Here is a 13089-nt window from a genome sequence, read left to right as displayed (position 1 = left end):
TGGTGTTCGTGGACGTCAATGTGGCGCCTCCTTTGCGCAGCACTGCGCATATTTAGGTCGTTACAAATCAAAAGATTGTGCATATATTTGTAAATACTATATATTTTGGTGTTATTAGATTGATGGTACATCTTTTTCATGGCAGAGTATCTGCCAACGACAAGCAGACAAAGAACACACCCTGTTTTACCTCAGTGCAGTTATAAAGACGCTTACACTTAAAAAATGAAAGTATTATCAGAACTAATTGTATAATTTAAATAACAGTCGAACTAAAAAAAACTTGGCTGAATAAAATCTGAAATTTTCTTCTGAAACAATGTCGTAGACAACAGAGTCGTAAGACCCTGAGTGTTTTTTATTCCCTTCCTTTTAGCAAGACTCCCATCCTGCCTCCCTCCCGTCCCGTCCCCCCAATGCACCTTTTAACAACGTCGGGTCATCGATTATTAAGAGTTCTTAAAAATCATAAAATCCTCAAAACACATCCAAAAATGTAAACACTCAGGGTGTCCCCCGGATAAAGACATGCACACACAAACGTTGTTTTTTATGATGTGGTAATAATTTGATCTTTTTGCTCCCTTCCCCAATGCCAGGTGGCCTCTCTCACCTTGTCGGACTGGTTCGCCCAGACTCTGTTGTTTAAACATTGAGTCGAAGTCTGTTTAACCAAAAGCTTATCTTTTCTGTTTCGTAAGATTCATTGTGGGTTTGTGATGGATAACTGGACAGCTACAACTGTCCTCTCTGCAATGGACTTAATAATAATAACTTAACCCCATTGACACACTTTCTCTAATTGTGGTATTGATACTGAACTTTTTTTTAATACCATATACTAAACTATGTAGTTGCTTTATGTTGCGTACAGAACGATGACAGTAGTAGTAGCACCTTTGGGTGCACTGCATACAGGCCTTTATGGGTTCACTATATCCATTACTACATGCATATACAGACGCCTGCTTTGACTGAGCACTAACAAATTCCATGTTAATAAGGAGGTAATTACCAAAAAACATTACAGAGAGCGACTCTTCCGAACATCACTGACACAACACACCATGACGTAATGAAGTACTATTATGGAGCGATACAGTATATATTTGAAGAAGTAAAACATCTCATTTTAAAAGCTAGTATGCTTAATTTGGAATTAAGTAATACTGTTTGTCCCTCATGTCCCACGCTGCTTTGGGAACCATGCATTAACATAGCCAGCATCTCTCCTGAGATTGCTCACTTGCCACACCCATGATTACCAATATTGACACTCGATCATGCGCATGTCCACAAGGATGCTGGGTGGTGGGGACGGGAGAGGGGGAGGGGGAAGCTCCTGTCGGCCTCCATCGCACTCGCTCGTGTGAACTGTTTATATACAAACATGCAGGTTGTTTAAAAGTGGTAACTCGAGTGTGTGTGCACAGTGCATTAAAAACCATTCATGCTCGACGTTTTGAGGCCCAACCCTTTTCTTTCTGTGTGAAGCCGACCGGCTTCCTGTGTTTGTGCGGTTCTCAAGCAAAGACTGCGTCAAGGTAGACAGAAGCAGGCAGGACAAAAACGGAAATGAGTCGATTTTGCCTTCAACATAAAAGATACAACATATGAAATTGTAGAACACATCAGTTGATGAACTGAATGACGTAATTTTATTTATTACATTTTTTTTTAAACCAGGAAAGCAGATTATTAAGTCTTTATGACTTATTCCAAACATGTTTAAATGTTTGCCCTCAAACTATGCCTTGTTAAAGTAGCTGCATTCACTCATGTAATTTAGGTATGCATTTAAGTACTGTACTTGAGAACAATTTTGAGGGAGCCTTCGTGTATTTTATTTATGTATTTCCATTTTATGCACACCTCCAACTACTCTGCTACATATCAAGGAAATATCAGGTAGAAAATAACATAATGTACATGAATGGGTATTTATTCCTACAGTACTTTTTGCTAGACTTTTACTTCAAGATGTTTACACTCCAGTATTGCTACCTCTACTTAGGTTGAAGATCTGATTATACTTCTTCAACCATTGGCTAATGTAAGCACACTTTGATAAGACCCATGGTAAAGCAAAGCCCTGTGAAGGTTATAGACCTGCATTATCATATGTACAAACATTACAGAGAACCAGCCGTTGGCAATGAAAATCTTGGATCTCAGGCCCGTCGAACAATGTTCCAATAATTATGTATATTAAGAAAAAAAGACATGCAAGTAAAAATTGATTCAAGGGCATAGCATAATGCATATGTTAATATATATATATATATATATATATATATATATATATATATATATATATATATATATATATATATATATATATATATATACACACACAAGGATACAATATAACATACACATATATATAGAAAAGAAGAATATAATTACATATATGTGGTAGAAAGGTGTGCAGTAATTAAAACATTAGTACCTTATCAACCATAAAATAAATGTAATCTGAGTATAAACTGGCTTTATAACCATTATTATATTGTTTTAATTCAGATTTATTTTAATGTTATATTGTGTCTTCGGTCGAAAAACAATAAAAACAGGAATCGGTATCCAAAGGGTTTTTAATTTGAAACTCTGAACCGGAAGTCTCGCTTTTGAGTGACGCTTGATGCCAGTGGCACGAGCTCAGAGAGAGCGGACAGGGAGCCCGCTGCTGCCACCTCAACATGGAGTAGAGAGACCCCCAGCGCTTACTGCGAAGAAGCGGATCCCACAGAGAGGAATACGCGACGGCCTCTGTTCAATTCACCCGTCGAAGTCCCCGCAAATGAGCCAGCAGCGATATTTCTTTAATAAACGCGCAGGAAAGCTCGGCTTTTATTTGAAAGATGGCGAACGACTCCCCAGCTAAAAGTCTAGTAGACATAGACTTGGCTTCGTTGCGGGTGAGTGCTGCCGAACCGAACCCATGTTTTTTTGTTTTTTTTAAACGTTGTTTAGCTTATCTTTTATTACACGTCACTCGTCCAAACACACGTCCTCCAGTCCGAGTTTAAACTAATGCCCCTCTTGTTGGAGCTGAAGTATAGAAAATGACCGCTGAGCCACAGCGAGGTGTTGCCAGTGTCTGGTTTTCCTTTGTTCGAGATGCATTTGGCATGTAGGGGAGACCAGGGCGCAACAGCTGGCTCACACTGGACACTGTTGTGTTTGTCTGTGAAATACAAAATAATAACATTGCTGTTCCTTCTCACTGACCCGCCTTTCTATCTTGTTCTTTTCAGGATCCAGCTGGGATATTTGAATTGGTGGAGGTAGTTGGAAATGGCACCTATGGACAAGTATACAAGGTTGGTTGGAGGCGCAGTGCATGGCCTGTCCTGTATTCACTGTGACTGCTCAGCATAGATCATGTGTTTTTTACAGCCCTCATGCTTTGCTTCCCCACGAACAAAACCTGGGAACAAAAGGAACTGACGTAAAAAAAACCGTCCTGTTCAGATCGTGGCTATCAGTTCACATCATGTATGACTAAGCTGAAAGGATCAAGATGCAATGCTCAGAGTTTCTAGTGCTGGTTTGCTTTTGATTATTAGTCTGATCACAGTTCATTGTTCAGCTGGGAGGTGTGTGTGAAGAGTGAATCAGACCGTCTACAGTCTGATGCATCACCTATCTTACGTCACCTGCCATCCTGAAAGAGTGGGTGAGGAGGCAGGGATGGAGACACAATCGCTGTCACAAGTCTAATCTTGCTGACCTCACAACTCCATCTGCAGAACTCATTCGTTTATTTATATTTTTAACAAAACCAGATTTCATATCCTGTTTAAAATCAGGACTTTTATCCCCCCACCCCCCAGTTCACTGGATGGGAATCCCACTATGTGGGCCATCTGCTTTGGTGTCACATTTCTTCGTTGAAAATGAACATTGCGGCTGTTGAAAGACACGGCCAAAAAGGGAGCGAGGGACGGCAGTCGCTTGCGTTGAAGTCAGAGATGTGCTCGGCATGTTTTGGGCAGGGATGGCCTTGGATTGGATGCACATCTGTCCTAGCAGTGTTGCAATGGGCCTCCTTGTGTTGTTGTCGCTGCAGCTAGCAAGGCTCCATTTTGTTCCCTGCTGCTACAATGAAGGATGACATTTAACCACATGCCTATATGTTAAACAGACCTCTACTTTCCTAAGCATGGCTATTAATAGAGTGGTGTAAGCAGGCTAGTCCCCCAAAAAAACATCAATTTGCTTGTGCACTGAGCAGCAAGCTTAGCTGAGTATTTAATTCTGACAGTGCTCCAGTGACCTGCATTCAATCCCCTCGTGCGGTGAACTTCCGAGATCTTCCCCATCCTCAAAACTCACAGAGCGAACCCACATGTGTGCATGTGCTCGTCTGACTGCCACACCTGAAATCAGCGGTGTGTGTGTGTGTGAGTGTGAGAGAGAGAGAGGGATGAAGCAGATAGCTGTGATGGTGAAGTGTAATGCCTGCTTGCTATCTTGCCACCAGATGGGTTTTCGAGCCGGGCAGAATGGGACAGAGAATTACTGCTTCTCGCTTCTTTTTTTTTGTGTGTGTCCCTTTTTAATCTCCGTTTCCATTCACTGTCCAGTGCTAATTCTATTTGCGAGCGCTGCTGTGTGGGAATGGAGCTCGTACGAGAGAGGGCTGTCAGATTAGCCTGCAGTCAACACAAAGACATGGTCCTCACAGCCTGCACGAGATAAGCCCAACTGTCTGCAGCGAAGCCGAAGCCCACTGGAGCCCGATGCAGTAGCCTCCTTCTTCGATCAGCTGTCGGTCGCTGCATTGACTGTCATGTTAACCAGTTGAATGAGCATGTGGCCTGATGGGGTTGCGGGCGGGGGTGGGGGGGGGAGTGGGTCGGCTGCAACTGGCAGAAGAAGCAGCTGCCCAGTTCCAGACGAACCCTACCCACTGCTCTCACAAAGCTGAGTTTGTTTCCTCGCTCTTTGGGGTCCCTCAGTCCGTCCGTCGGTTGGGTCCACAGAAAGGAGGAGTTTGTCTGCAGGGTTTTCAAACGCCAACCGAGTGAATAATCCCAAAAGCCCCCAACCGAAAACGGGGTGGAGTTTCTTCTCCCTCTGAGGCCTTTTCTGCTTTGTCAAGCACTTGGTCACAGATTGCGAGGCCCTTTTTAGATCACACAATGTGGCCGAGCTTCTCTGCTCTTTTCTATTAGTGGTGACTTTTGATTCCCTTTTGAGACGTTTTTTTTTCTTTTGGCTTTTTTTGTGATGTGGTTGGATGTTGAATTTAAAGTTGCATTTCCACAACAAATGTCAAGTGTATTAGTGCTGTTCTTGCATTTATTACTCGCTATAATGCTATGCTTGTTGACTTGTGCGCCAAATAGTTTTTGGTACATTGATTGCTCTCTGTTTAAAAATGATTTAAAAACACAACACAGAGTGTAATGATACATTTCCCTGCTTCTTGGACCTGGCGAGCACCAGAAGTTGGCTTTGAATGTCTGGTCAGATTGGGCGTGTTGTTCTTTGATATGTTCCTGAGTTATACTATAATTTACATGTATTGTATTATAATAACATTTTCAGAAAAGAGGTTCGTCAAAAAACATGGTATTGAAATATTCCAACACTCAATGACAGACCTGATTGAGAGCCAGCGCTGCTGGATTATGATCAGATCCCGACCAAAAATCTATATCCATACCTCTGCTGTGTTGCACTACTTGCAGCTTTACAGAAAATTAAAAAAAACAAGCTGTTCTCTGAGACCCAAAATGCCATGTCAAGGTTCTTGTGGCCATGCTGTGCTGCAGGCTCTCTCACTGTCTCTGCCAAGAGGGCAGCCGTTGCCCCTGGAGAGGTGCCAGATTACAGTCAATTTCTGAAAACACAGCACTGCACAATTTGACTGACGCCCATATTGAAAATTATGGCCATATTGAAAACTATGGCTAAAAAGACCCCTTTTTAAATCACTTCATTTAGCTTTGGCCAGCTGGCTTTATGTAAGCCTGGGTCTATATACAGATTGAACACACTTGTGCAGTATTATCATCAAATGACTAACGGATGTGAGAAGTATTGTCGTTAAATGCTAAAAATCTTTTTTTTTAAAGGCTGCAAAGAGAATTTATTGCAACCTCGACCAGTGTTTTAACAACATTATGTTATAATGTGTTATGAACCAGCAGATGCTCTTTGTCGATACCTCTGTGTTTTTTGCAAGTAACTATTGGATTGGAGGAGACGTTATGTATGTTTGCCACGTAGACTTGCTCTGAAGGTATTTTATAATAATGCGTTTGTATCCTCACTCGGCTCTCGCGCGAGAGACTCTCTCCCTGCGTCACTCTTTATCAGTTGGCTCTGAACCAGCTGGCTCGGTACACAATCTCAGGTGCCTCACTCTGGATATAGGAATACAAAATAAAAAAAGGGAGTGCGCGAGTAATGATAACATAGGAAAAGACATAATTCTTCAAATTGTGCGTGGTATGTGGGGAAGATTCCCTCTGCTCTACAGAATGGCCTTATATAGTCAGGCCTGAGCCAGCAAAGCCCCTGATGACCTGCCTCCCTGCCTGCTATGCATCCATGGGGTGTGTCACGGCTGTGCCACTAGTGCTTTCATACCGTCACGTCCCTGTGTTTCATGTGCGTGCATGTGTGTATGTCCAGTGCTCAAAATCTATGGTGAATTGACTTGGGGCGGTCTATTTGGTGCACTTACTTAAAATCACTAGCAAGGTCACGTGGCTGAATCCTCACCAAAGCACCAAATGAAAAGATGATTTTCTTTAACTCGTAGTCTTACTTCACATCTGGTGATATCATAGGCTAACGACACATTTCCTCAAACAAGACAATTGAGGTGCAGCTTATACGATGTTTCAGCGGTGTCCTCCATCTCCATCCTTTTGTTTTCTCCTCCCACCTTCGAGGCAGCCTCGCCCCTGTCCTCAGGACAAGAAGCTCCGTCCTCAGGGGGCTAGCTATGCCCGATGGGCACACAGTGTGGGAGCTGCAGCTAAGGAGGGAGCTTGTACAATCTGTCAAATGCCCACCAGCGCCATATGGTGCCAGGCGAGACTGTTGCTTACCTCAGAGCAGTGGTTGCTAGCAACCAAAGCAGCGGAGGTGCTCCGATTATTTTTTAAAGCTGTGGATTTTATCAAATAAGCGAGTGCCGGATTATGAATGCAGTCTGTAAACAAGTGAAAAACGCTCCCGGTGGCACTTTGAATCGGTGATGCCCTTTAGGGCGCTTCGGCTCACCGGAAAGGAGGCGGGAGATGTCTGACTTCAGTTTAATCCTCATGGACCCCCTGCAGAGTATCGGGCCTTAGTCATGTGACAAAGCGAGACTAATGAGAGGCCATTACATCAGTGAACGAGTCACTAACTAATCGCTATCAATATAGAAAGTACACAAAACAAACATTTTCGGCAAGTAGTTGACAATAAATGATATATTGATAAATTATATATTTGGAACGGTTGTTGCAGTGGGCCGAGGTTATACGCATTTCAGTGGTTTTGTGTTTCCACAAAGACCATTTGTAAGATTTGGCCATTGCTTTTATATCAAAAATTAAATCTGCATTGACAACCTGAATTGTGGGTGGAAATGACTGATTCGTGCTTTCAAAACTCCTCATTGTCGGACCACGCATAAGCAGGAAATTATCTTTGGTCTTTATCAAAAGGTCCTGGGAGCCTGCGTGCTGATTGGCTTCGCAGCTTTGAGGTCCAAATCAAGGGTTGTCAAACGTGTCACACTTGCGCTCGTTTATCTTTATTAAGCCACACACTGTGTCAGCCTGCCAGCCAGCAAGTGCATTCGTTTGCGCTCGTTAGTAAATGGATAAAGGTGTGCGTAATAAACATTTCGAGCTCAAGTCGAAGCCTAAGCACACTTATCCACTCTGCATCCTCTCTAACCGACACTTGGCATCTCTTTTGTCCCCCACAGTGACCGTCGCCCTAATGGGTGTCACAAGACCCACAACGTCCCCTGACTGGACACGCTGCTTGAACAGACCTCTCTGTGTCTGTGTGTGAGTGTGTCTGTTTGTTCATGCAACTGTCTGTGTGAAGCTCATTGAGAAACCTCATTACCCGAGTGGTGTTGAGATGAGACGCAGAGGCGCCGGCTGACGAGACAGTCTCTTGCCCGTCTCTTCCGCTGCGCCGCTGCCTTTACTTGACAGCGCGTTTCTCTTCGAGACCACACCTCCTCAAGACACTTCTTGTTTTAATGTGCTGGGACGAGTAGATCCTCTCATTTCCCAGTCCAAATCAGGGATGAGATTTTCTCGAGACTAAGTTCTAATTATTTTTTTAAGGCCCGCTCAACTTCGCTCTCATTCCTACCACATGCAGGCAAAACGCATTTCCGACACAGCAGCGCATCTTCTAGTTTTTATGTTATTTTAATGACATCACACCAGGGCTGTTTTCGCTCATCTAGAATCCCATGTGTCTCTTTCCCATATTTTACAAACCAGTAAACTAGCAAGTAAAGTAGACTTACTTTACGGAATTACAGCTATAATTCCTGGCATTTCATCTCTGGCTGATTTGGTGCTTTTACACTCTTCAAGTGTAATATTTAAATTCCTGTTTAGACCTGCGCAAAGTCTCCAGCAAGCAGCTTTGATCCTTTACAGCAGCCAACTACTGCACTGTGATCAATAGATGCACAGTCACATCAGCTGGCCTCCTGTTGGAGACTCTTATTCAGCTTCTCTCAGCTCACTTCCTGTATTTTAATCTCCGTCGAGTCTCATCACAGTTTCTTTCTCTGTCTTTGCCATCAATCCTTACTTCTTTGGAGAATGCCGGCAGCAAGGCAAAGTGTGTGTGTGTGTGTGTGTGTGTGTGTGTGTGTGTGTGTGTGTGTGCGTGTGTGAGAGAGTGTGAGAATTGGGTCAGTGTGGTGGTATGCAGCAGCAGTGTAAAGTGGAAGAGCCCAAAGAGGTAGAGGCATCGCCCTGGATGTCATGTGCTGCTGTTTGCTGCTGATAATTTCTTCGCGCTGCATTCATCTGTCGAGGAAGTCGTAGGCAGAAGTGTGTGTGTTATATGTGTACACAGGACTTCCCAAGGAATATGGCGGTAGCTGTCACTATGGACCCACCTACTCATTCTGCCAGTTCAAATGTCGCCTTCGATCTTCATGTGACCCTCATAACCGCAGCGCTACCAGTGACCTTTTGAAGAACCAAACCATGGCACCCAGCAGTCTTCTCCCTCCCTTGCTGTGTGAACTAATAACATGAAACCGAGTTTCCTTTGCACCTACATGGCTAGTTAAAGAGCATGTCACTCAATTTCAGCACTCCGTTGTGCAATGTTGTTGTTGGTGAGGGAGAGGGGAGAGAGTAGGTCGACCTGGTTAAAAAGCAAGCCGGCATTTTGAAATCGCAGCTAAGTGTGATTGATCTTACATCAATGTGAGCGGTGTAGGGAGGGAGAGGTCAGGATGCGGAGGCTACGAACCTTATGACGAGTGTATGGGAAGCTGCACGCCCTCTTGGTCCACACCGACTCGGTGGGCAGACCGCTAACGATACTGCTGAGCATTACTGCTCGCTTCCGTTAAGTGGAAATCCACCCTAAAATCCAAGTCTCTGGTTTCCTAACGGGGAGCTTGAGCCGATGTGTTCAAGCACCTGATTAGTAAGCAAATAGTTAGCATTTCTTGTCGGCAGAGCAGCCGGAGCCGGTTAGTGCCTCGCTTATTGAGTGTTTAGCGCTGGGTGAGATTTATGTCTCCACTGTGGTGTAAACAGACTGGTGTATCTTGTTTTAGGGTAGATTTTGAGTTAATGTCTCTGGCTCTAAAGGCAGTAAGTCAGTCAGTGGTTTAGTGCTGAGCTGGAGCGGGGCCAGCAGCACATCTGGCCATGGTTAAGAGGAGCTGCGATGGAGGAGTGGAGATGGAGGCCAGGGAGGGCTGAGTGATAGCTCAGTGCCTCGGATAACCCCTCCACTGCCACGACTAGCTGGCTGCTTCAAGGGGCCCTTTAGGGCCTCGGCCCTCCTGTGATCAACCCAGGTTTGCAACAGGGGCCCAACCACAGGACTGGAGCTATAACCATCCGTTGATTATCAATTAGTCCAGTGTCCAAAAATGTAACTGTACTTTTCTTTTCTGTTTGATATAATTGCAGATAATGTGATTATTTTGGACAAAACAAGACATTTAAAACCTGGTTCTTTGGCTCTTTGATGTTGTCTCTAGTTGGCCCCTGTGTTTGCACAAGATGTATTTCATAAATGTAAAGAAACCTTTTAGCATTTCTCATTTTTACTCTAAACAATTGCTCAGAACAAAAAATGATGTCATCATTATTTGAAGCCTGAAATAGAACCGCTGGCCTTTCTAAAAAGTAGTAATGGTAGAAATGAATCCTTATTAAAGTACTATGTCTCATTATTGTGTTTGTAAAAGAAAAACTAAATAATATTGAATTATATTTTCTTGGAATTGGCCTCAGAAGTTCCGTATTCATGTCGCTGCCATCGCTAATTTGAGCTAACCACAGATAAGACAGTTATGTCAGCCATTAAGTGACTATTCCTAATTGCATTACAAAAATATGTTTTGATATTGGACACACTATTGGATTTGTTAAACTCTAATATCTGTATTTTGTATTGGCCTAAAAGATGCAGTGGTTGGGTTCGATTGTAAACAGAAGGATACATAATAATAAACATGAAAAGACTTTGTCAAGACTAAAACATACAAAACTACATTTGGAGCCAAATATGTGTAAATTATGTGACGTTTCGTGCTAAAATACTATCACATCACTTGGCTACAGCTGCTTAATATCCTGCAAATGAATGGATAATGAAAATAACTGTCATAGCGCTAATATACAGCCGTTGCTGTAGCTTTAAAAATGCTAAATTTACAGTCGAACGAATAAAAAATATGCTGAATCTCTTGACTTTGCCGCCCTCCATAATTTTGTTCGCCAGTTTTTCTGTGAATAATCTAGGTAATTGTAGATTTCTATGATCTATTGAGCATATTTGACAGCATCCATTCTCCAAATACAGCTTCCCAAAAAAACTTTAATTTGTAGTGATGCCAGTTTAGTGTCAACCCCAAAGTAATTGCTCAGTTACCTTGTTTCAAGGACAAAAATGAGATGAAGCACGTCAGGAAACTCATCTCGGTACTCGTATGCTAATGCTGTGCAACCAACCTAGTTTTGTGGTATCAAAATGCAATTACCTTGTGGCCTACATAACACTATCTCCACCCACAAGCTGAGAGATGTTTTGTTTATATGACCATAAATTCTTCAGGCTCACGTTCAAATCCTCACCTCCTGGTGTCACTTCCAAAACCACATGTCATTAAATCATCAATAAACCCAACAGACATTTTTCTCAGGCTGTCATAGTTTTACACACATTTATCTCGACACTGTCGATTGTAAAACTGTAAGAATTAACAGCTTTAGTTTGTTAACAGTCAACAAGAGGCATCGTTGTTGAAGTGGCTGTGTCCCAATACGATATGGATGGCCTCTCTGTGACTGTATCCTTGGATCAACGCAAGCTTTGTCTCGAAAAAGTATTAAATTCAGAGTCAGCTATTATGCTAATAGAGGAAGTTTGCTGGACCGCTGAGACGCAATTGGAGTTTTGATTCTTTAATTCCCAACCTCTTCTCTTTCGGTTCATTTGGAAGTCTGAGAAAGAGAAAGAAGTCATCATATATTGACATCATTCAACCTTTGCAGGTGGAGTGTTTACACCTGGTGTTGGGTGTGGGCTGGAGGGCTTATAACCACAATGCTCCCCGTAAGAGAGTCTGAGTTGACTATTTGGGGATTGTAGGTGTAAACCAAATGAAGATTAATGCAGTTACATTTTGCTTAAAATTTGTTAACCTTCCTCAAAATGTAACACTAAACGTTCAGTGAGTGTATAGAAAAAAGCGGGGAGTTGTTCTATTGCCTTTGAACTCCCACATTTTATCTGTAAGAGGAAGAATGGTATATTTATTCCTTTTTAAATAGTGACATCGTCTCGCTTGTACATGAATTGTCACTCAAATATCACATGCATGTTATCATAAAATGTTGCATCACATAATTCACATCATGCTTTGGCTTTTTTTTCGTACCAGGCTTTAAGATACCTGCATACTTGAAGAAACATTTTCCTCTTCTAAATCGACTTATTGCTTTCTGCTGACGAACAATACAAGTGCATTTAGGGCAAAGGGATGAAGTTGCCTGCCGAGTTTCTCCTGGTAACACCTGTGACCAGTGGACCCAGTAAAGCAGGATTCATCAGCACTAGCAGCGAGAACACGGGGAGCTGGCAGCCATAATGTCACCGTCACTGTTTTTTTTGTAGTGGCGACCTCTGGGATCAAAGTAGAGAGGATTAAAGGCATTGTAAAGTGCCGCCCCCCCTCCTGCTCAGTGAATAGAGAGGGCCCCTAAGCCTGCATGGCTTTTATTGTCATAATCCATACAGTTTCAATTGACTATGGAATGCACTGGCTAAGATGATGATGGTGTTGCTGGCGGGGGTGTCCATATGTGTGTGTCTGAATGTGCATTTACTTGACCTGTAACCGTGCATGAGAGCCTGTACAGCGCGTCGATGTATGTGTCCCTCCCACACTGCAGTGACCAGCAGAGACTCTGCAGCATTATCACGGCAGTGGGCTCCTAGAGAGCCAGAAGGGGAATACCCAACTGGGCCGGCTCCCAAAAATGTCCCATGTTTTATCTCCTCTCTGGGTTGGGGGTGGGAGGGAGGGGTCGTACAGAGGCCTCTATTTTGGTCCTTTGTTTATGTAAGGAGTGGCAGTGGGGTGTTAGCAGAGCAGAGCAGTCTGGGAATGTTGGAATTATACAGTTTGGGAATAAAATGCTCATCTGCGGTTCGTACTGTATACAGGTATATTTATACCACGAGCTGTGTCAGTCATGAGATTGTAATCTTTGATGGGAACAAGTTGATTGCAGTTGATTGATTGCAGTCCAAAGTTATTCATATTACAATGACATGAAACAGATCACATTTCAGGAGCTGAAACCACCAAAAGTGAGGAATCAATTATTAGGATTTGACCTCCAG

At 43.1% G+C, this 13089-nt stretch overlaps 1 protein-coding gene across 18 annotated transcripts in view; it reads left to right on the top strand.

The window, feature by feature from the left end:
- Positions 1 to 2657: 2657 nt before the first annotated feature.
- The window catches only part of LOC137794039 (mitogen-activated protein kinase kinase kinase kinase 4-like), a 30396-nt gene continuing 19964 nt past the window's right edge, over positions 2658 to 13089 (top strand). For all 18 annotated transcript variants that reach the window (XM_068590602.1, XM_068590597.1, XM_068590603.1 and 15 more), the window contains exons 1-2: positions 2658 to 2918; positions 3258 to 3323. In XM_068590602.1, coding sequence (XP_068446703.1) covers positions 2862 to 2918; positions 3258 to 3323 — 123 coding nt within the window. In that variant the 5' untranslated portion in view covers positions 2658 to 2861. The remainder of the gene's footprint in view (positions 2919 to 3257; positions 3324 to 13089) is intronic.

The sequence above is a fragment of the Clinocottus analis genome, unplaced genomic scaffold (assembly GCF_023055335.1).
Source record: "Clinocottus analis isolate CAN_PGR_092001 unplaced genomic scaffold, fCliAna1.0.p SCAF_24, whole genome shotgun sequence".
Taxonomy (NCBI): domain Eukaryota; kingdom Metazoa; phylum Chordata; class Actinopteri; order Perciformes; family Cottidae; genus Clinocottus; species Clinocottus analis.
This window is presented reverse-complemented; position numbering and strand designations above follow the sequence as displayed.